We start from the raw sequence: 25700 nt of genomic DNA on the forward strand, positions 1-25700 counted from the left end.
TTTCTTGGATGTTATTTTCTTCTTCTAGTACAACTTCTGGCCATATTTTGCGCTAAACTCCATTTAAGCATTTCTTAGTGACTTCTTTCCAAGAACTATCAATGTTTTCAATTGCGTTTTTAATGGTGTAGTTTTCCCAAAAGGTTTTAACTGTCATTTCCTCTTTATCCTCTAGTTCAGTTAAATTGCTTAATGTTCGACGCAGATAATAAGCTTTAAATGATGCTATTACTCCCTGATCCAATGGCTGAATCAGGGAAGTTGTGTTTGCTGGAAGAAACACAACTTTGACAGGAATGCATGTGTCCAACGTGTGAAGATCAGTAGGATGTCCCGGAGCATTGTCTAACAACAAAAGAGCTTTTTCTTCCAAGTTGTTTTTTTGACAATACCGTTTTACTTCAGGACAAAAGTGGTTAACAAACCAATCAGTAAATAACTCTTGGTAACCCAAGCTTTTCTATTTGCTTTCCATATTACAGATAAATTCATTTTTATGTTACCTTTTAACGCCCTCGGATTTTCTGAATGGAAAACTAATAACAATTTTAATTTATAATCGCCAGAGGCATTTGATCCAAAGAGTAACGTTAAACGGTCTTTGGCTGCTTTGAACCCAGCAGCTGATTTTTCTTCAATAGAAATGAAGCTTTTTGTTGGTAGCCGTTTCCAGAACAAACCGTTTTCGTCAACACTGAACACCGAATTTGGCGGAAAATTTTCACGTTCAGTTATTTCCTTTAGTTTTTCTGGAAACTTATTTGCAGTTTCTCCTGTTAATTTTACACTATGAATCCTGGCCCGTTTTTTAAATTTCTCGAGCCAACCACGAGAAGCCCCAAAGGTTTCCGTAATTTCTTCAGTTTGTTTAGATTTCAGGTGATTAAACTGGAATATTTTTTTTTTATGTTAAATGGGGCTTGAAATTGCGGACTTCGTTATATCGAAGCTTCGTTATCAGAGGTAACGTTAACCGAGGTATGCCTGTATATATATATATATATATATATATAAGATGAACTTATATAAGATGATGAACTTACCTCTGCACCTTGCGTAACAAAGTGTCATCAAACAGTTCCGTGATACTAATTACCCTGAATATAAGGACAAAGATATTAATTTTTCTCAAGTGTAAGCTTAAAGCATTAACAAACTGCCAGAGCCTTATGTCGAAAAGTTCAAAAACTGATAATGAAGACACTACCAAGGCTAAGTTACAGGATAAGTTACTGTATTGTGCTTGCAGGAGAAGCCCATACAATTTCAGAAACCCTAATTAAGCCAGTTGAGGTGAAAATGGCAACTTTTTTGCTTGGATGAACAGCCAAAAAAGAAACTTTAAATGGTTCCATTATCTAATAATACTATTAAACCCTGCATTTAATATCTGTCAGCAGATATAAAAATGTAATTGGCATCCTGACTTAAATCCAGCTTTGCTTTTGTGTTGCAACTTGATGAATCAACAGACATATCAGGGCTGGCAGTATTATTTTTATGTGTATGTTACTTGTTCCAGAACAAAATCAAGGAAGATTTACTGATCTGTAAACCTCTTGAAAGTTGCACGACTGCAGAAGAATTGTTTAATGTCATAAATAGTTACATGATAGAACAAGAATTCAGTTGGGAAAAGTATTGATGTGTGCACTGATGGGGCTAGACCAATGATAGGAAATAAGGCAGGGGTGGTGATGCATATCAAAGAAATGGCACCATCTTTTTATTATTATTATTATTATTATTATTATTATTAGCCATATAGTGCAAGGAAGCCCGAGGCTTATGCTGCACCAGCCAAAAAAAAAATTCCCGAGTTTCCTTGTGTGTGTGTGTGTGTGTGTGTGTGTGAGAGAAAGAGAGAGAGAGAGGTAGAAGGGAATCACAAGAAAGAGAAAAATTATGATATCCAGCTCAGGACCCTGGGTATGCCAAGCCCATACTCACCAGATGTGAGCCTCTGTTAACAAGCATTTGTTGTGAAAATGATGGAATGAGACCTAAAAACTGTGTTGGAAGATGCTGTAAAAATAGTGAACCACATTAAATATAATGTGGTTCACTATTAAGTGTGGTCACTTAATAGCAGCGTGTTTCGGTTACTTTGCGAAGAAATGGGCAGTAGACATGCACAACGCTGCTGCTTCATACAGAAATAAGGTGGCTTTCTAGGGAAAAGTTCTTGTTAGACTTTTTGAACTCACTTGGAAATTTATTCTTTTTTTATTGCTCACCCATTTTATCTTTCTTGTTTGTAAATACATCTTGACTGCAGAAATTGGTATAATTAGCTGAATTTTTTGCAAGAATTAATGAACTAAATCTCTCATGTCAAGGAAAGAGCATTTTGATATTCATAACAAGGTACAGAATTGTATCTTTTCAACGTAAACTTGAATTTTGGAAGAGGCATGTAAAAAGGTAGTATGAATGCTTTTCAACTCTGCATGATTTTTGATAGAAATGGAATCTAGCCTGGAAGAAACTATTTATGGTAGCATTGTCCATCATTTAAATGGTTTGCAACAGGTTTTTCAAGTATACTTTCCATCTTCTACCAATGACACTACCTGTGTTGAAATCCATGTGGTGTTTCAGAGAAACCAGATGGTCTGTCTGTGCAAAATTACGAGTGTTTGATTGATATTACATCTGATACTAGCTTGAAACAGAAATTCAGTGAGCTTTCTCTTGTTGAATTCTGGTGCAGTCTTCTTAAAGAATATCCACAAGTGTCTGAATATGCAGTGCTCAGACTTCTTTTGTTTTCCACAACTTATCTGTACGAAGCTTGATTTTCAAGCTATGCAGCAACAAAATCTCAATATCGTTACAGACTGGATGTTGCCCTGAGCATGAGAATTCAGTTCTACAATCACTGCCAACATTAAAGGACTTTGTGAGACAAAAAAACAACACCATTCTTTACACTAGTAGCCTTATGAGGTATGATTGAATGTATACTCAAAAGTGACAATTTATTATTTGGTTATTTTTTTGTGTTGGTCTGAAAAAGGTAGATTTTAAACATATAATAAATCATTTCTGAGATATAAATTTTTAATTTTGGGTTCATCCAGGCACTACATTTACGTGAGCAAGGATGTGAGGTTCCACGGTTATTTTTCAAAGCCAAAAGGGATCTGCGAACAAAAAAGTTTGGAAAACACTAATCTAGAATAAGCGAGAGCTTTGTTTTTTTCGGAATTATAAATGCACATCATCCTTTTGGGGTGCTGTAAATGAGAATCCAGAGGAATCTAATTTAGGTTTAACCTTTGTATGAGGTGCATGGGGTCAATTCAAACCTGACAATATTTAAAAAATTTGTGCTCCATCTGCAGAACTGAAATCCCTAATACTTGTTGTTGAACATGTCTTTTTTGAATCCTGGGCAGAAAATTCTGGAATGCTTGTTAATTATTGCACAATTAGAAAAAATTCTTAATTAAACCTAATTGTATACACATGTTGATCAACATGTCATGAATTTATATTAAGGTCGCTTTTCTGCTGTGCACTATCTCCACTCTGTAGTGCTCTTTGGCTTTATGACATTGATGCATCAAATGTAATCAAACTGTTTTATATACTGTATGTACTTCTTTCGTGCAGGAAGTTCTCCTGTTATTGATGTGCTTTGGTAAAATCAAAGCTTAGTTCGAAGAGCATGGGTTTTAAATTGCATTCACTTCCCAACATCTCTAAAGGGAGTTTTAATTTTCAAATAGGATTTAAAAATATATGTTTTTAATATAGAAAATAGATTTTTCACAGTTTTGTTCAAAAAAAGGTTGAAAATGTAAGTGGCATCAAAAAAAATGAACAAATTTCAATTATATTTTTACTGATATTTCTTGTGACTGCTGACGAGTTAATAGATGATCAACAGACTAATGTGTTGAATAATAAGTTCTATACCTGTATGAACTTATTATTCAACACATAAAGCCACTGATTTTTCATATATTCTCCCACAATATACCATATAATTGACTGGGATATTTTCGAAGACCTTCCCTCCCTCCTTCTCACAGCAGTTCTCATTTTCTGATCATTTGCTCAGTGTAGACAGACACATCATTAATATCAAACAGATCAAGAGAGAGATGCATGGAATTTTAGAAAGACAAAGTGGAGTAAATATTCTCATAAGCTGTTGAGAAAAGGCTATCTTTTCTCAGTAGCTTCTAATAGGTTGCAGTCTTGATACTCCTGAACTTCATTTTTTACAGAATACCAAGTGCAATTTGAATTTCTCTCTCTCTCTCTCTCTCTCTCTCTCTCTCTCTCTCTCTCTCTCTCTCTCTCTCTCTCTCATATCTGGATTCCTGTGTGCGCGTGTATCAAGGAAAATGAGCAAGTGATTGCAACAAAGGATACAACAAATAGTTTTTCAACCTTCTGAGTTCCATGCAGATTACATCTAGTTAAAGATCATTCAATTAGATTTTATATTTGTTATGGATATTCTTAAAATAATCAAATGTTGCTATGTATATAATCTCTATTCTTACTTGTGTCCCTTTACTATGAGCTGCAGTAAGTAAATCTATCATCCCGCAGATTTTAAGTTTTGAATATTGATTGCTTAGGACCAACTTTGAAAAAATGAAAACTGATTCTTGTATCCAGCTGATATGACAGTTTCAGTATATTCCAGTCACCCATCAGTTGCTGCTTAATATTATTGATGTAACTTGCAGATTAATGACAGGTGTTGATGACTTTGTGCATAATATGACAATTAAGTGGTACTACACTTAAGGTGGTAGAAAATGAAAAAGACCTGGGATTCAGATATGAAGTTTTCTGAATTGTCATATTATGCACAAAGTCATCAACACCTGTCATTAATCTGCAAGTTACATCAATAATATTAAGCAGCAACTGATGTGTGACTGGAATTGTGCAGTCAGATATGAAGTTTTCTGAGCAATGCAGACAGGCTGCCAGGGCAGGTCATGGGGTTTTGTCAATGATATATATAGAAATTTTGCTAGCAGGGAAAAGGAGGTGATTGTCTCTCTGTATAAGGCAATGGTCAGGCCAAGCCTGGAGTACTGCAAACAGGTCTGGAGGCCTCATTTTAAGAAGGATGTAGATTTGCTTGAGAAGGGCAACAAGATTGGTGAGGGGAATGAAGGGATCCTCTTACCAAGAGAGGCTTAAGTTCTGCAAATTGCAGTGGCTGGAGACTAGGCACCTGCGGTGATCTGATTGACATGTATAAGGCCTTGAATGGGTTGAGCATGCTGAATTCTGATGGGATCCTTCAACTTTTTTCAGATTACAAACCTAAGGGGGCATAAATTCAAATTAAGAAAGGACAGATGTGTAGAATAGATGTGCGGAAATTTGCCTTTAGCCAGCGGGTGGTTAATTGCTGGAACAAAATTCCATCTGTTGTTGTGGAAGTTGATAGGTTGAATAAATTTAAGGAGGAACTGGACAGGCATTTGGAAGGAATGGTGTGATTTTTTTTTTTTTTTTTTTTGGCTGATGCGGCATAAGCTCATAACACTTGCTTTCTTGCATCACATGCCACTACTACTACTACACTGTGCTTCTGTTCAAAGCCTTTTTGGTTGACTAGTGTTTTCATGACAGGATTTGTGTGTGTGTTTTTTTTTTTTTTTTTTTTGGTTGATGCTGCATAAGCTCATACACTTCCTTTCTTGCATCACATGCCAGTACTACTACTACTATTAGAGTAGTATACTCAAAGTGCTGCAGTGATTGGAATTTTTAATGAATAATAGATGTATCTGCTGGGTGATATCAGCTGGGTAAAAACAATCATTTACTTTTCTTTGACTATGTGGATAAATGTAATAATTTTAAAGAGGCCTAAACCCAAGCAATGTCACTATCACTGTAGGGAGAACAGCATACACAGACAGTTGACAGTGATAATGCAGAATGATGTTATTTCATAGAACAATCTGAAATATGTTTTCATGGAATTTTATCTTTGCTCTCATCATATATGTGTTATAATTCTATTAAATTAATATATGTTGCTGGATTTGTGAATAAATGTGCTTGTTGTTATAAACTGTGACTTTAAAATATGTAAATATGATTATATTCTGTAATTTGAACTTCGCCATAATTTAGAATGAATTAGTGAAGTTTATTGCATATTATTAATGAAGTTATTAAACATAATATCTTTGAGTTTTAATAAAATCGTACAACTTTTTCACCAATGATTGTGCTATGTTTATAATTAAATTTGTTTTAATATTTTACAGGCATGGTCTTAGTCGAATGGATTATCATCTACTTCATGACCCTGATCTCTCTTTCAAAGATGTCTTAAAAAATCACCCCCATGCAAAAACTATCCAAATCAGTAGTCATAATACTACACCAACAGGTGAATGTTTCTGAATAGTTAAAACCCTTTTTTTTTTTTTTTTTTTTTTTCTATTTTGTCATTTATATGAAGCTTTGTTTAATTAGATCTTGTAAACTTTATGTACTTTTTTCTGAACAATAGCAATGTTACGATACATTATTTCATTGAACTAATTTTTTGTATCTTACTCTTCAACATCATCACAAATTCTCTGCCATTCGGTAGATCTGGTCTTTGGTTTCTTATACCCTTTTCTTAAGTTCTCACTAAAGTAGACTTTTGCCTTACAAGTTGTATGAAGAGGCATCCAGAAAGGAAAGTTTTTTTTTTTTTTGATACTAAATCATTAGCCGACCGGGCTAGCCGAGTGGGTAAAGTACCTGCCTGGCAACCCAAAGGTCGCGGGTTCGATTCCCGCCTCGGGCTTGGATCAAAGTACTGCAAAAACCTTGGGAGGTGCAATATGGCCACAGAAGCCGATGCGCCAATAACTACCAAATCAAAAAAAAAAAAAAAAAACTAAATCATTAATCCTAATTTTCACTTGGCCACTAAGTGGCACTCTTTCTGCCTTCCCATTGTGGGGCTGAAAACATGAGACAAGAGAAGAAATTTACTCTCCCAGGGCTAAAAGGAATAAATGTGAACCGTCACTTTACATGCTCTAGATCTGCCAAGCTCATCTTACTTAAAAAAAAAAACTCACTTGTAACACTACCCTAGATAATGGAAACAGCTACTACAAAGCAAGATGTTTACTCCTTCCTTATAATACACTCTCTAACAAATAACTCACCTGAACACACTTTTCACCATTTTAGGAGGATGTTGTGCATCATTTTCCAAACATTTGTGGATGAAGAATCAACATCCTCCCAAAATTGTGAAAAGTTTATTCAGGTGAATTATTTATGTTAACCATATTAGCAACCCACTCTTTACTGAAACAAACTGACTTTGGGAGAATTTCTGTTAAAGTATTCCACATGTTATTTTGAATATTTGCAAAGAAGACACAGCAGAATGGGACCTAATGGACATCACAGAAGATGAAATAATTCAACAATTGAAAGATCAGAAAGATCAAAACTTGCCAAAGATCCCTGACCCGAAAAGATTGAAAATCCATCCTACTTGCATTTTCATTATTAAAATTTTTCCCAATACTGTAAAAGTAGGCTACTGAAACTATCATATTCATCAATTTATCACAAATACCATAATGTGCTGCTACCAATGTCCAGCTCCATCTGCTCTAAAAGTTTGTCCAGTCCTTTCTTGAATTTATTTAAGCTATCAACTTCTGCAGTGACAGATGGAAGTTTGTTCCAACTATCAACCACCCACTGGCTAAAGGCAAATTTTCACACATCTATTCTACAACTGTCTTTCCTCAATTTGAGTTTATGCCCACTCGGTTTCGTAATCTGAGCAAGAGGAAGAATCCAATCAGCATTGAGCCTCCTCAAACCATTCAAGGTTTGAGTTTCAAGGTTCTTTAAACCATTAAAGAAGCACTGCAGGATCATCTAGACAAGAATTCAGTTATAGCTCAGACGCAGCATGGTTTTGTTAAGGGCAGGTCTTGCCTGACCAATTTGATTGGATACTATGATGTAGTCACAAAAGAACTGGATGCAGGGAATAACTTTGATATTATATATTTGGATCTTAGAAAGGCTTTTGATACTGTTGCACATGGAAGACTGCTGCACAAATTGGAGCAGTGTGGCATTGGAGGCAAATTGCTGCTATGGATAAGGGGATGGTTGAGTGGCAGAAGACAGAGAGTGGTAATCAATGGACACTGCTCAACGTGGACTAATGTTATTAGTGGAGTTCCTCAAGGTTCAGTGTTGGGTCCGTTGTTGTTTTCGGTGTTTATGAATGATATTGATGATGGGATATCAAGTTTAATGTCCAAGTTTGCAGATGATACAAAGGTTGGCAGGGTCGTCAAGGACACTACTGACGCTGTGCTGCTGCAACAGGATCTGGAAAGGTTGAACAGATGGGCTGAGAGGTGGCAAATGAAGTTTAACATTGACAAATGTAAAGTACTGCATATGGGAAACAGTAACCCCAGAGCAACGTATCAACTCTGCGGTACCACACTGACAGTGGTGGAGAATGAAAAGGACCTGGGGGTAATTGTGCAGGGAGATATGAAGTTCTCTGAGCAGTGCAGACGAGCTGCAAGAGTAGCTCATGGTGTCTTGTCAATGATATACAGGAATTTTTCTAGCAGGGATAAGGAGGTGATTATTCCCTTGTATAAGGCAATGGTTAGGCCACATCTTGAGTACTGTATACAGGTCTGGAGGCCTCATTTCAAGAAGGATGTAGAGCTGCTGGAACGGGTACAGAGAAGGGCAACAAGATTAGTAAATGGAACAAAGGGTTGCTCTTACGAAGAAAGGCTTAAGTTTTGCAAATTACAGAGTCTGGAGACTAGGCACCGGCGAGGTGATCTGATAGAGGTGTATAAGGCCTTGAATGGTTTGAGCATGCTCAATGCCAATGGGATTCTTCATCTTTCTCAGAATAATCACCTCAGAGGGCATAAATTCAAATTGAGGAAGAACGGATGTCGGATAGATGTGCGGAAATTTGCCTTTGGCCAGCGGGTGGTTGGTTGGTTGGTGGAACCGACTTCCATCACTTGTTGTTGAAGTTGATAGCCTAAACAAATTTAAAGCTCAACTGGACAGGTATTTCGAACAAACGGAGGGGTGAAATGGGAGAGGGTTTTTTTTTTTTTTTTTGGCTGATGCTGAATAAGCTTTCTTTCTTGCATCGTATGCCTCTACTAATGCTAATGCTAATGCTAAAGGCCTTATACACCTCAATCAGATCGCCTCACAGGTGGCCCCTGGTGCCGAGTGAATTAGAGGTCAAGCGATATTTCTGTGATCTGTAGAGTGCTCTTCAAAAGCAACTAAAGTTATTTCTAAGTTCCTACATTTCTCTTAGCAGTCTTATTTTTAAAACCATTCTATACTTGAAACGCCACAAGTTAGAACACAGAAAGGAAACTCGCCAGTCTTTATTTATCCAAATATTTATCTAGTTCCACTAACTGCTTGGCCTCCTAGCGGCACTGCTCCTGCCTCCCCGTGACTGGGCCAGAATCTTGGCAGAAAAGTCCTCTTGCCAAAATGACAACCCAAAGAGACAGCAGATTGATTGTATGGAGAAACCCTGCCCATCATTCTTAAACTTCCACTCGCTTAGTAATCACCCTATGAGTAAGTTGTCTCCCTTTGTTATACAGAAACATCTGGAGGGAATTGCAGGATCTCCCAAGACGGTAAAGAGACTGCAATCAAGAGACCTACTAGTAGAAACTATGAACCATAGACATTCTGTAAAGCTTATACAATTAACAAGCTTTGCTGGCATTCCTGTAAAAATATCTCCTCATGCAATCCTAAATTCATCTAAGGGTGTCATATCTAGTTGGGAATTATTAAATGTCACTGAAGAAGAAATAACCCAAGAACTGCAGGGATAGAATGTAATTGAAGCAAAAAGAATAACAATTAAAAAAGATAATCAAATGACACCTACCAGAAATATTATTCTTACCGTCAGTACACCCAACTTACCCTCCACTGTAAAAGCAGGTTATTTATTTTGTCGCATTTGCCCCTACATTCCCAACCCTTTAAGATGTTATGAATGCCAAAAATATGGCCACTTTCAAACTGTATGTAGAGGAATCCCTGTCAGTTACCAGTAAGCATCAAAACTAGTTGCACCAACTATAAGCCAAAATATTACTTATGCAAATGCTGTAAAAAAAAATCAGTCTCCATTCAAACAGATGTCACATTTCCCACTACTAAATCAATTTTTGATTGGGCTAGAAATGTTCTCGGTGAGCTGCAACCAAGTGTACACAAGCAACAATCCAAGATCTCAGACCAAGCAAATAATTCTCCTCTGACGATCCTATTTTAGAAGGCCCCGGGTGCCAAGCGTTTTCTACAAAGAGCATTTTACCGAATATATTCTATTTTTTGTTGCAAAAACCGTTTTCTTGATTTGATTTGTATATCAAAGTAGCACTTACGCTCTACAAGAAGTAGGCAGAGGTGCAGAAAAGGAAACCACCTTTCTGTTTATTTTTTGATTTAAGTACTAATTTACTAACACGGCCATTTGGTCACCTCGTGGTACTGCTGTTGCCTCCCCGTGGTGGGACCGGTAACCTGGGGAGTAAAGATAAACCCCCAGGACCAAAAGGAGCTATCATGAATTCTCACAATTTTCCACCTTTAGAGCCTTCAAGCTCAAGACAAGAATCCTGTCATGAAAACACTAGTCAACCAAAAAGGCTTTGAACAGAAGCACAGTGTAGTAGTGGTAGTAGTGGCATGTGATGCAAGAAAGCAAGTGTTATGAGCTTATGCCGCATCAGCCAAAAAAAAATCACACCATTCCCTCCAAATGCCTGTCCAGTTCCTCCTTAAATTTATTCAACCTATCAACTTCCACGACAACAGATGGAATTTTGTTCCAGCAATTAACCACCCGCTGGCTAAAGGCAAATTTCCGCACATCTATTCTACATCTGTCCTTTCTTAATTTGAATTTATGCCCCCTTAGGTTTGTAATCTGAAAAAAGTTGAAGGATCCCATCAGAATTCAGCATGCTCAACCCATTCAAGGCCTTATACACGTCAATCAGATCACCGCAGGTGCCTAGTCTCCAGCCACTGCAATTTGCAGAACTTAAGCCTCTCTTGGTAAGAGGATCCCTTCATTCCCTTCACCAATCTTGTTGCCCTTCTCTGTACACGCTCAAGTAAATCTACATCCTTCCTAAAATGAGGCCTCCAGACCTGTACGCAGTACTCAAGGCATGGCCTGACCATTGCTTTATACAGAGGGATAATCACCTCCTTTTCCCTGCTAGCAAAATTCCTATATATCATTGACAAAACTCCATGACCTGCCCTGGCAGCCTGTCTGCATTGCTCAGAAAACTTCATATCTGACTGCACAATTACTCCCAAGTCTTTTTCATTTTCTACCACCTTAAGTGTAGTACCATACAGTTGGTACGTTTCTCTGGGGTTACTTCTACCCATATGCATTTGTATTTGTCAAGGTTAAACTTCAGTTGCCAATTCTTAGCCCATCTGCCCAAATTATCTAGCACACTGCCATTACTGTCATTAACAACCCTGCCAACCTTTGTATCATCTGCAAACTTCGACATTAAGCCTGATATACCTTCATCAATATCATTGATAAATATACAAAACAACAGTGGACCCAACACCGAACCCTGTGGGACTCCACTAATAACATTAGTCCACGAAGAGCAGCACCCATTGATTACCACCCTCTGTCTTCTCCCACTCAACCATCCTTTTATCCATTGTAGCAACTTACCCTTAATACCATTCTGCTCCAATTTGTACAATAGTCTTCTATGCGTAACGGTGTCAAAAGCTTTCCTGAAATCCAAATATATGATATCAAAATTATTTTTTCCATTCAGTTCCTTCGTAACCACATCATAATATCCTATCAAATTTGTCCAGATATTCCTAATTTTCTGGTGATACATTCTCTGTTGCACCCAGCCTGTAAGCAAGTTATTGCCCTTTATGATTCAAAGACATCTGGAATCTATTTCAGGATCACCAAAAATGGTGAAGTGACTATGATCAGGAGATCTGATTGAAACAGCCACCTCCAACATTCTGAGTTGATTCTCAATTCTGAGTTGCTATTAAAGACAACAACATTTGGTGGGTTGCCAGTGTCTGTTACTCCCGACAATACCTTAAATTCATCGAAAGGCGTCATCACAGAATGGGACTTAATTGCAGTGTCTGAGGAGGAATTAGTTCAAGAACGTAGACATCAAAAGGCAATCAGTGCCGAAAGAATTATGACAAAAGAATGAAATCTCATTCCATCATTTTAACTTTTAGCACTCCTGATCTGCCTTCCTCAGTAAAAGCTGGATATTTAAACTGCCGTATTTGCCCATTCATCCCGAATCCTCTTCACTGTTTTAAAAGCCAGAGATATGGCCACTCACAGCAGGCATGCAGGGGTGATGGCATCTGTCCTATTTGTGTGGTTCAAAAGATCGTACACAAGCAGATTGTTCAGCTGCGGTTCCCATTTGTCCCAACTGCAAATTCAGTCACCCTGCATTTTCTAAATCATGTGAAATGTGGAAGACAGGTAGAAAAATCCCAAAATTCAAAGTAGAACATAGTCACATATCCTGAGGCACACAGACAAATAATGTTGACCATACCTAGTCCATCTTATGCCTCTCGCACCCAAAGTTTTCATACAACTGCAATTCAAACAGATGTATCAATACCACGCAACGTCTCACTAGCTAATTGGGTTAAAGCAACTTGATCAGTCACTGGAAAAGGTAACTCTAAAACTTAAACCAGTCATGCCACCAACACCCCAATAAGTATCCCAACTGATACTCTGACGGTCTCAAATGACACAGAAAAATTTAAACCTACTAAGGACTGTAAGGAAACTGAACCACCCACCAACACTATGGAAGTGGATACACACCCAAATTATGAAGAACCTATCCTAGAACTCCATGGCAACAATACTATGGATACCAGACGCCCCTTATTCCCAAAACAAAAAGGCTGGAAAAAATGCCCTGCATACAAAAAACAGTCAGATGAATTGTCCTCAGCCGAACCAAAATAATGCTCAATATCATACAGTAGAACTGCAGAGGACAAATAAGCCATTCTGATGACTGAAGAGATTTAATCTCTCAATTCAATTCCCATAGGTATATGCCTACAGGAAACATTCTTGTCACCCCAAGTTTTCCAGGAATTCTCAAATTATATGATATATATTTTTCAAATTATATTTTAAGTCTTTTCTTATAAAAGACTTAAAACAAAAGCAAGGCAAATTAGATGGAAAGCGAAACGAGACTGGATTGCTTTTGCCTCAACAATAACAAAAGAGACACTGATACACGCCTTATCCGGAAAAGAATGCAGCCACTAAATGGGAAATTTGCTCTTCTGCCCTCTCCAATATTTCATTGGAAAGGGAAAGACCTATCTACAGCTGAAGAAGTTGCTAATGCACTTGCAGAATCATTTGCTATAATCTCTGCTTCTGCCTCCTATGCATCCACATTTCAGAACATCAAAGCTTGTGCAGAACTTTATAAAATCAAATTTTTTATGCACCGCTCATTCCAGTACAACCAACCATTTATATTAATAGAACTTCAAGAATCATTAAACAGATCTTGAAATAGTGCCGCAGGCCCAGATGGAGTTCGTTATGTTAAGCTGAAGCATTTACTTGAAGAGGATTTGAGTAGCATGTTATCTTTTATAATCGGATATTCTCCGAAAATGCCTATCATTTTTTCATTATTGCCTTACAAAAACCAGGAAAGGATCATTCCTGTGTTACAGGCCAATATCTCTTACGAGCTGCATGGGTAAAATTTTCAAAAGGATGGGTCACACTAGGCTCACTTACATCCTGGAGTCACAGAATCTCCTTCCAGATCATTAGTATGGCTTTCAGAAGAATAGATCAATGCTGGATGTGCTTATCAAAGCCAATTCTCATATTTGCAATGCTTTTGTCATGAAACAACATCTGGTCACGGTCAACTAGATCTTGAAAAGGCATTTGACACTACATGGTATCATGGAATTATTATGGAACTTTACTATCTGGGGCTTAGGGGCCATTTGCCGAAAATAACTCAAATTTTTGCAATTGTGTTCTTTTCAGGTGCGATATAAAAACGTACTATCTGCATCTCACTTTCAGGAAGAAGGACCGCAGGAATTGATACTTAGTTCAACACTATTTTCAATCCACATTAGCAGCATAACACGAGATATCCCAAAAACTGTTGAAACTTACATGTACGCAGATGACCTTACCATTTCCTGTCAGTCTCAAAGTATGAATACCATCGAACGGCAGCTCCAACCTGCCATTACCAAAATACAATCCTGGACTTCACGGAATGGCTACCAAGTATCAGAAAATAAATGCACTTTCACTCACTTTTCCACTCATTCACAAGAAACGAGCTCTTTATCCCGAGCTCTCCATCCCTACAAATAAACAATATTCCAATCCCACTTGTTAGCACTGTTAAATTTCCTGGACTGATATTAAACAACAAGCTGAACTTCCAAGCTCACATTCTCTCATTACTGTGATCAGTCTCGGCTGTGTCGTGGGTCACTGATTGGTATATTCTATTGCATCTTGATAGAACTGTAATCCGTTCACGGCCAGATTATTGTTGTCCAGTCTCTGGCTCTGCCAGGAGCACTGCTTTACAACGTCTAAATATTATCCAGCACAGTGCTCTCAGGACTGCGTTGGCCGCTTTCAGGACTTCTCCAATCCAGAGCCTTTATATCGAAGCACATGATGCTCCATTAAATCTTCATAGGAAATCATTACTACTCCACTACGCTGCTAAGATCCGGTCTTCCTTCACACCCCATTTGGGAGTATCTTTATAATACTTGGTGGGATTTGTTCTATGAGAGCAAGCCAAATGAAAATAGACCTGCTTCACTCAGAATTAGAGCTTTCTCAGAGTTGGAATATCAATTTAAGCTATATTTTTCAGGACACAACTGCACCTGTTCCACCTTGGACATACATTTCTGCCTCTCATGATACACATTTTCTGGAGTGGGGGAAGAATACTGTACCTTCTTTTAATATCAGGCCGTTGCACTCAGCTCACACTACTCTGAACTCCCATGCTTGTAAAATCTATACTGACAGATCCAAAACAGCCAGTATGTTTAGTGCTGCTGCAGATTTTCCTTCTCTATGGTTACAGCCTCACTACCATTAGCCTGCAGTGTCTTCACATCTGAATTATATGCCATCAAATTAGCACTTAGTAAAATTATTGAACTTTCTATCTCACCTGCCATAATTTAAATTAAAATCTATACCTTTATATTTCGACTAAATAAACTATGAGCAGACATAATTTGGCCTTAGTAGCCCTTGTGTCATTAAGCCAAATACCAACAACAACAACTTATTTTAGATATCTATGATGAAGAAGAAGAAATGGACATGGTTGGCCAGTTTTTCCAAAAAAAGACAAACCAAAATTGGAATGTCATAAATCAGTCACCTTCAAAAAGCAGTCAGAATCAGCTCCATCAACTAAACACAAATAATGGAACTGCAGATGCTTTAGTTGCAACACAGATCCAAGATCTAATTCTACAGTTGCCCTTTGCCTTCAGTAAACATACCTAACCTTGCTAATTTCTCCTTCAATAAAGGACTATTGCCTTTATTGAAGAGATTGAAATACAGCTAAATCCACCCATGGTGTTGTGGCAATCCTAGTAAATTCAAAGATCCCAACTAACGTATCCCATTTCAAAAGGAAATAAAAGCTTTTGCTGTTAGTATAACTCTCCATATTGCAATAACACTTGTCTCACTCTACCTACTTGCCAAACCGTAATGAAATTAGATTATTACTGTAGATTGAAGAACACCACCAGCTGGTTACCTTCTGTTGGATTCCAGCACACTCTGGTATTTTGGGCAATGAACTGGCTGATAAAGCTGCAAAAAATCCAACCATCTTAGATATAATCAGTATCCCTGTTCCAGCATCAGACTATGCACTAATCATTCATGCTGCATGTCTATCAGAATGGACAGCACTCTGGCATTCTCAAACTAATAATAAACTCTTTCAGATTAAACAGGATCTGAAAATCTGGCACTCCAGTGTCCATACATCAAGACGAGAAGTAGTAATCCTTTCAAGAGCAAGAATAGGTCATACCCACATAACCCACCTTCATTTACTCACAGGAAATGATCTACCACAGTGTCCACATTGTTATATAAATCTGACTGTTAAACACATTCTCATTGACTTCCCCTATTATAAACAAGATAGAATTTCAACCCTGCAATCACTGGTTAACGTTCATCAACCAATAACTCTAGAGAATCTGATTGGTGACAAGGCCAATATTTCTGAATTTTTGATTTTTTAATGTTTTCTGATTAAGGACTTTTCAGACTGTACGAGATTTTCTCATTTCCTTTTTATAATAAACAAATAGGTGCATTATATCCAAAGTAGCTTATGTGCCATGAAACCCCCACAACAACAAGAAAACAACCTCACAGGTTCCTAGTCTCCAGATGCTGCAATTTGCAGACCTTAAGTCTTTCTTGGTGAGGGGACCCCTTCATTCTCCCGCCAATCTTGTTGCTGTTCTGTATTCGTTCTAGCAACTCTACATCCTTCCTAAAATGAGGCCTCCAGACATGTATATAGTACTCAAGACATGGCCTGACCATTTTTGCTTTATACAAAAGGATAATCATCTCCTTTTCCCTTCTAGCAAAATTCTTGTATGTCATTGGCAAGACCCCATGACCTGCTCTGGCAGCCTATCTGCACTGCTCAGAAAACTTCATATCTGACTGCACAATTACCCCCAGGTTATGGGGAAGATACCATGCAAAGAGCTTGTGTGTGTGTGAATGTCGTAAAAGATTTTTAGAAGGAAATGAGAATGTGGAAGATGATGAATGGCCATGCTGTCTACTATCCATGAAAGCTGATGAAAATGTGGCATCAGAACTCAGTATGGACAGAAAAACATTTTTAATGAAAATTTAGACATGAGAAAAGTGTGTGCCAAAAGATGGTGCCAAAACCTTTGAATGAGAAGACTCCTTGTTTGTGAATGTGTTTTGGAAAAAAAGATCAGCTAAACTTCTTTAGTACTGTAATTACTTGTGATGAAAGTTGGCTGTTCCAGTACAACCCAAAAACTAAAAGACAGTCAGTGCAGTGGAAGACAGAATAGTCCCCCAGACCAAGAAAAGCAAGAATGCCAAAATCAAAATTGAAAACCATGCTACTTTTTTAAATATTTAATGAATTATTATGGCTGATATATCCCATAAAACCACACTGTCAATCAAACTACATACTACATTGAAATTATGACAAGGCTGCATGAAAAAATTCGAAAGAAGAGACCTGAAATGTGGTGGGATGGTTGGGTACTCCCTCAAGACTGCACAACTTGCTCTCTGTTCGTCAGTTTCTGGCCAAAAAAACGCGCGCGTGTGTGTGTGTGTGTGTGTGTGTGTGTGTGTGTGTGTGTGTGTGTGTGTGTGTGTGTGTGTGTGTGTGTGTGAGAGTGAGTGAGTGAGTGAGTGAGGAGAGAGAGAGAGAGAGAGAGAGAGAGAGAGAGAACATGCACCCTGTTCAGCAGTCCTTGCCCCTTATGACTTTTTTCTCTTCGCTGAACTGAAAAGTGTACTTAAGGGAACCCATTTCAGTCCATTAAAGACATTGGCAAATAAACAACCTCAGTGTTAAAAGGGCTTCCAGAAATGTTTCTGTGCTTGGAAGGAACATATGGAACAGTGTGTGTATGTGTAAACCCAAAGAAATTATTTTGAAGGAAATAACTTTTAAAGTATAATATATTTCACTTTGAAGGAATTTATTTATGCATGGGTAATGCGCGCGCGCGCGTACACACACACACGTCATGTCTACTACCAAGGTAGTTTTAATGCATCATTTTAATTATATCTCAAAAAAATACCTTCACAATGAGTTTCCATGGTATTGCACTACCTCGAATAAGTAACGCTTCACCTATGGAAAAGACTAATATTACTTATTCTTGGCAGATACCAGTACCCAGATGGCACCATTTTGAAGCTTACTGGCTTCTCATCAGTGGGTGGGCAGTTATTGTTGCAATAGTGACAACTCAGTTATGAAGTATAATTCCACAATATGATAGATGCCATAACAGGGTTGTTCATATCTGGGCGGTCACTATTGCAACAACAGGGTACCTGCCCGCCCACCGATAAGAAGCCAGTAAGCTTTGAAACGGTGCCATCTGGGTGGTGGTATCCGCCAAGAATAAGTAACATTACTCTTCTCCATAGGTGAAATGTTACTTATTCAAGGTAGTGCAATACCGTGGCAATTCTCTGTGAAGGTATTCACAATATGAAATATAATCAAACAGTGCATTAAAACTACCTTGGCGGTTAGAAATGATGTCTGTGCATTAGCCAAGAAATGTACTTTAGATATTTCATTATATTTGTTTTATTTCAATGGTCTCGTTATTTTATAGCCACATGTATTTCTCTAGTTGATTGGGCCTAATCAAAACTTTTGGCTGTGACACAAGAACAAAATCCAATAGACTAAGCAATTAATACCCCTATTTCCATTCCACCTTGTGCAACCTCTGCACTTCAACCTATGTCCTAACCCAAAAGTTAGAACTTGCTGAGAAGAAACCACAGCATGCAGAATCATGAATGGACATAAATGACACAAGTAATGAACCACTTCTGATCCATGCAGAGGAAGATATAGACACTGGACTTCTATCTTTCCAAAGTAAGAAAAATAGGACCCACCAGGCAAAAATTAATCCTCATAAGCAAACTTCCACAAAAAAAGCAATCAGACCAAACTTCTTCCTTCAAAGCCAAAAAATGCAACACTGCATGGAGCAGAATCATAGATGAATAATATGACCTGTTTAACTGTTATGATTCTCCAGCAATTTGCCTTCAAGAAACAAACAACTCCCTCCTTAACCTTTAAAGGTGCATGTTCTAAGCATGTTACATCTGAACATCAGAGTCAGAAGGAAGCTTGAATCCACTTTACATCTTATTATTATTATTGTTGCTCTTATATTATTTCTCCCTGATTAGGGATTGCACTCCGTGACGGGTACTGCTACCAAGTACACAGGGTGATTGTAATGTCTGGTGTTACTGTCGGTCAAGAAAATCTCTGACTATCCTACAAGTGTTCATTATTGCGACTTTCTGGAGTTCCTTGTAGGTATTCTCTGGGAGACAGATTGCTGCTACGCTGCTATGTAGAGGCTTTGGTACCATATCGGTTGTTGACACGATGATTGGGATGGTTGATACTTCTTGCATATGCCACATCTCCTTGATCTCATGTGTCAGGTTCGTGTACTTCCTAATTTTTTCCTCATGGGTTTTCTGGACATTGCTAGTGTTTGGCACCGCTATTTCAATCAGGTAGGTAGCCTTTTCCATCTTGTCCAAGGGTTATGTCCAGTCTGTTGTGCATGATGGTCTTATCCATTATTATGGCACGGTCCCAGTACAGCTTGTGGGTTCGGGTCTCTAGTACTGCCTGGGATTCTTACTTGTAGTATGGTACACTTTCTTTGGTCAACTGGTATTTCCTTGCTAGGTTCTGATGTATTATCCTGGCTACCTGGTCGTGTCTATGAGTGTACTCAGTCTGAGTGATCACCTTGCACCCTGCGGTGATGTGTTAGATTGTTTCTGAGGCCACCTGGCCTCAGAAACGATCAAATTATTATTACTATTATTAGCTATATGGTGCAAGGAAGCCTGAGGCTTATGCTGCACCAGCCAAAAAAAATTCATTCCCGAGTTACCCTGAGAGAGAGAGAGAGAGAGAGAGAGAGAGAGAAGTAGAAGGAAATCGCCAAGAAAAAAAAGAATGATGATATCCACCTTGGAACCCTGGATTTGCCAAGGTCACCAGATGTGAGCTCCTGAGGATCTTCTATAACCAAAACAACGAATCCCAAATTTTTCTGAGACAGTGCAAAAATTAAGAGCAAATATATGGATATGCAATTGCAGACCTAAATGCAGTTCTGAAAGTCTAGAGAAAACATTAGCTATAATGTTTAGAGTCAAGCATCACTGGTGTTCCTCACAATCTCTGAAATTAGTTCTCTTGTGTTGAATACAGTACAGGCAATTCTTGCTTTATGAGTTCCCGGGTTTACAAGTTGTTTTCTCAAGTATCAAGTATCAACAAAATCGAAAAATTAACATTAATTGCAAAAAATGAATGTTAAGCATTCATAAATACCGCATTCCAAACCACATGTGTAGCTATACAATACATTGTATCGTTAAAATATCGTAATATGAATCCAAGAACACTGTTTTTTGGTAATTCCTTTCAAGATATCGGAAGTTGAAATTTTCGCTGTATAACTAAGTTATTTATCTCTCTAAAATGTCATTTTTAAGGTCACGCTCATGACCTTATGGCCATATAAAAAGTCGTGAGCGTGGATTGTAAATTGTATTAGTTACCATTCAAACCATTAAAATGCACTACACTTTCATCATTATCATGTTCCGTTATAAGAACCAAATTTAAATGCCTTTGTGATATTTTTCTAAAGCACATTTCTGGAGGTCACCACCATAAAACAATTAGCAATTTCCAGTTTATTGGGCTTTTCTGTTAGTGCAAGGAATTGCACTAACAAGGAATTATAAACAGGTAGTAAACTCCATCTTCTTGCATTTGCAAAAATACCGATAGCTGGAATTGTGTGGTTTTCTGCGTTATTATGGTGAAATGTGTTTGCCCTTTACTGAAATCTTCAATCGTATAAAAACATGAATAAATTTTCAGAATCTTCTCTTCATTCCTTTTTTTTTTTTTTTTTTAACTTCGTAAACTTGTTATTACTCCACGCAAATCTTGTTAGTTGCAATTTGTGTGTGCCATTAAAAAATGCTTATGCGTGCAATCGTGAAATTTATAATTAAAAGAGAAGATTATCTTGGAAACAAACGCCTCTTGAAACATTTCTGAAGAAGACAACTCCTTGTGCAACAAACCAACGAGTGTATATTTAGTCAATGATGATGAAGAATAAACATTCTTTAGCATTTTTAAGTCATAAATAATTTCTCTATTATTATAATTTGCTTGATTTTACAGCTTACATTTTCATTTATTTGGATAAATCAATCATTGTTTAAACATAAACTAATTAGCTAACTAATTTTATTGTTGAGAACGTAATCCCTATTTTTAACATTGTCTATGGAAAATAAATTTCCGCTCTACAAGTACACTCTGAAGGCCAAATAGTATGAGTGATGCGTGGTTTATGTAATGTAGGGTTATGTTGTTCATCTGACCTTGTAGCTTAGGTGTCCGTGGAAAACCGTTGACCCTCTAGTTACTATACTAGGCGTGCAGAGCCAGGTATTAGATACTCTTGCTGGGTGAACCCTGAGGTTACCGTGGTGTGCCTGGAAAAAAAAAATAGAGAGAGAGGTTTTTGTTGTTGTAAATATACGTATAGTCAGAAGAATCTGACATTCCTTCACTGGCTGGACTAGCTGAAACCAGTGTCAGTATCCCAAACTATGCCACCTGAAAAAAGCAATCAGCATGGTGTCAGCAACGGCAGTTCAGGGGTGTCCAAAATTAGTTTCACACCAGCCACAGTCATGATGAGTCATGATGTAATCCTGCTATCTATGGATTACCCAACACAAACACACCAACCAGCTGTACTCTTATGATGCATGCAAGACCTTTTATTGGTTTCTTTTTGCTCATATATTCAGGTTGTACAAAAGAGATAATATGCAACAATATGCATTCACACTCCTGTTTGCCCTCCACTCATTCTTGAACACCGACTAAACCACATCCTGAATATGATCATCGCACACTTAGAAGGGTGTTTTTTTTTTTTTTTAACTATTAACTTGGTGTCAGCAACGGCAGTTCAGGGGTGTCCAAAATTAGTTTCACACCAGCCACAGTCATGATGAGTCATGATTTTATCATCTGCAAATCATGGCCAAATCATAATCAAAACCACAGTGGTTGGTTTTTTTTTTTTGGTTTTTTTTTTTTTTTTTGGGCATATATCCACTCACTTGGGCAACCCATGGCCAAATCATAATCAAAACCACAGTGGTGGTTTTTTTTTTTTTTTTTTTTTAGGCATATATCCGAGAGTGCACATATATAACAGTGAATTGGGACAAACTCATTTATTCAAGCATTCGTTCAGTTCCTCTTGTCATGATACTTGACACTGTGGAAACAAAACAGAACACGTATTTTTTTTATGTAGGCTATGGTTATCCAAGCTCAGCAGTCATACATAGTGATCTGCACAAGGAGAGGTGATTATCAGGGTATCATGGATTTGCATTGCAAACTGAGAATGCAAACCAGAAGTTAATACATCATAGTCCTCAGAATTTCTGAACCGGACATTAAAATTCGAACAGCAATAATTAAATATCTCATCTAAGAAACCTGAGCCTTACCGCCAGCCATTTACAACACGAGAACTTATCATGGCACTCTGTCTCTTCAATGCGAGTCGTCTTGGGTCCATTAGACAGCATCCATTAGGTGGTGATTTGAAATCTTTCATCAGAATCTGTGGATTGCCTTCTCTGTCTTTAGAATTTCAAATTATGAAATCTTGAATTTTGAAGCAAGTTACCTTTCCAGGATATACTGTGATTCCTGAAAGAACAGGCAATCTCAACCATCTAATTCATCTGGAAACATGTCTTCAAAATATTTTCTTAAAATGAAGGTATCTGGTGTCGGTTTTCTTTGATATGAAAAAATAGTGTATGCTATAATTTGAGATTCAGAATTTTAAGACATTTATAACCACTATCTTAGAGGTCATATGGGATTCACTCTCTTTCTTGGCCATTTTGCTAAGCAGAGAATTTCCCAAGGATCAATTTTCTAATATTTATAATTTTTGCTATAAAAGTTAATTCTGTTACTAAATAACTTCCTCCAACTGTGAATCTGTTCTCTTTGTTGATGATTGTAATATTTTAATGCCTTCGCAGAGTATGAGTGCTGTAGAATGGAAAGTGCAGCATGTCATTGACACCTTATTTGCATGCATTTTTGTCACAATTATAATCTTCACCCTGAACCACAACTAAAATGCAGACAAAATGTCATCCCAGTTGCAACCCAGACAAGATTTTTGGGCTTATCGATAAAAAAATGATGTAATTCGTCCAACACATTTGTCAACTCCAGACAAAGTGTATGAGGGGGCATGAACCTCGTACTTGCCATCTTATCTTTCATTTGGGATGCAGACCATTATACATCGAATCTGTTGTGCAAATGTCCGGCCTAATCTAATTTATGATTTCCAGGTTTACCCCTCAGCTGGGTACAACATATTTTGATGTCTGACCTTATCTAGACCAGGGCATTCACATTTATATATTTCTATTGGAGTTTTCAGATTTCATTTTACAAGTCTATACATCTTCAATGAAAGCAGTTGTTACTACAGTATAGATTTAAACTAAAATTCCTGTCCAATCACTCCTCATGGATATCCAGTATTGTGCCACAGTGGGATAATCTATAGAAGACCCATGAGGCTGCCAGTCATCCCTTTGGTATTATGTCCAAGAGCTACTTAGAAATATTAATATCACAGTACACAATGTTGCCCATTCACAAGGCCAAATCCTTCTGTCTCTCCTTTCATGCCCATCCACCATCATAATTTCTCTATTTATAATTAAAAGCTTCATTCACTTCATGAATCCATATTCGGCATCTGCTTCTACTGATTTTCAGATACTGCTCTGTTTTATCCATGTTAGCCCATCCACAGAACAGTCCCTGACTGCTTGTCCCCTACACAGACTTCAGTAATCTACCCTGCTGTGGCAACAGTTATAACCCAGATAGATAACAAACAGGCTATATCAGATTAAATCTATAATCAACATATTGACTGTGCAGACTATGTAGAGTTCAAAGAGAGGAAGTTGTTCTTGATCCACTCATATTTGAGAGCTTTGGCTTACTTTTAACAGTTCACATTCTTTGTGAATATCCTCTTTTTATAGTGAGTGCCACTCATCTTTTGTCAATTTCTGGGAACTGACTGAGCCTTAATTCCTAAAATCTCTCAACTTGTTTAGATTTATTTATAATATTATTAATACTCATTTTAGGATACTGAAATAGTTTTATCTGTTTCTCTTTTTTTTTTATATATATAGCTTGATTTTGGCACAATGTAGATTCTACTTCAAATATACCAATAAAATCCAAACAAACAATAAATAATCCATATGATTAAACCAAACAAAAACCGTAGAAACCGTGATGAAAAAAATCAGGGAAACATCATTATGAGCTACACTGATAATTCTGGTCTCAAATGAAACTGTTCTTGAAATCCATGCAGATGATGATGATATGGATTATGTCACATATTGGGGGAGGGGATCAGTTTCAATATCCAAAGGCAAACAAGGAACAGTATTGTTCAGATGCTTTCACATAGAGTAATTGGTATTACTTTTGCACCTGCATTGATTTATCTTCAGGCTACATATACCAGTCAGTAACTGTTATTCTGCAATTATCTCTTATTTCGTTTAATAGGCAACCCATTCTTTATTTGGTTGTTCCACTGCAAATCTCTCCCCCCCCCACGATTAATATCTGCCCTAAACCACCCCATTTGCTTGCCATTCCTCGTTCCAAGTAATATAGACTGGGCAGGTTTTAATGAACCTCTCATTGGCAATCATTACCCATAAAATATGTAGAATTCATACATCTTAATCCTTACTAACAGAACATTCAGTAAAATTGAAATAGGTGGGAACTGTCCAGACAAAAATATGGCACCCTTGTCTCTTTTCGCGACCTTATCATTGAGTCCTTTCTGTGAGCACATCATACCTCAAATGCTAACAGTTGCAACTGCTGCCATTCCACGATACAGTAGAATGTTGGTTATCCAGAATATTTTGAAAGGCTAATCTTTCTTTCCTCTTTTTTTTCATTAACGGTAGTACAGTAAGTGCCAGTTATAGGGATCACGTTTGCAAACTGAATTTTGATTCTAATAAGCAAAAGATCGAGTTTACTACCCATTTATAACAGATTGTACAAACAATAAACCAATAACTACAAATTGTTTTATGGATGTGACCCTCGGAAATGTGTTTTAGAAAAATATCACAGAGACTACAAGGTTTTCTTGGAAACTATGAGGGAATTTCAGATTAGTTTAGCTCCAGATTCAGTAAGAATAATATTGGCCCGAAACTTTGCAATTTATTATATTTCTCAATTTTTTACGGTAAAATGTGAACAAAAAGAAAATGCGTAATTTTAACATTGCAACAAAAAATGGAAATTATTAATAGAATTATAAAAGGTGAAAATTTAGGAAATCTTTTCAAAGAATTTAATGTGGGGACTTCAACAATTTACAACATAACAGAATTTGTGTCGATTGTGGATAGTGAAGGAGAATCTAACAGGAAAAAGACTATGTCAAAACCTGAAAATGTTGCTTTAGAGCAATGGTTTTCAACCGGGGTGCCACAACAACATTCTTGGGGTGCCATTTAATTTGGGTTTAAGTTACTTGAAGTTATTATTATTTTTTTAAATTTGTATATT

At 37.4% G+C, this 25700-nt stretch overlaps 1 protein-coding gene across 1 annotated transcript in view; it reads left to right on the top strand.

The window, feature by feature from the left end:
- The window catches only part of kis (chromodomain helicase DNA binding protein kismet), a 1089809-nt gene that overhangs the window by 795692 nt on the left and 268417 nt on the right, over nucleotides 1-25700 (top strand). Inside the window, 1 exon segment of the mRNA XM_090383876.1 lies at nucleotides 6261-6385. Coding sequence (XP_090240002.1) covers nucleotides 6261-6385 — 125 coding nt within the window.

Source organism: Mastigoproctus giganteus, chromosome 10 (genome assembly GCF_048544385.1).
Source record: "Mastigoproctus giganteus isolate SK-2022 chromosome 10, ASM4854438v1, whole genome shotgun sequence".
NCBI classification, from domain to species: domain Eukaryota; kingdom Metazoa; phylum Arthropoda; class Arachnida; order Uropygi; family Thelyphonidae; genus Mastigoproctus; species Mastigoproctus giganteus.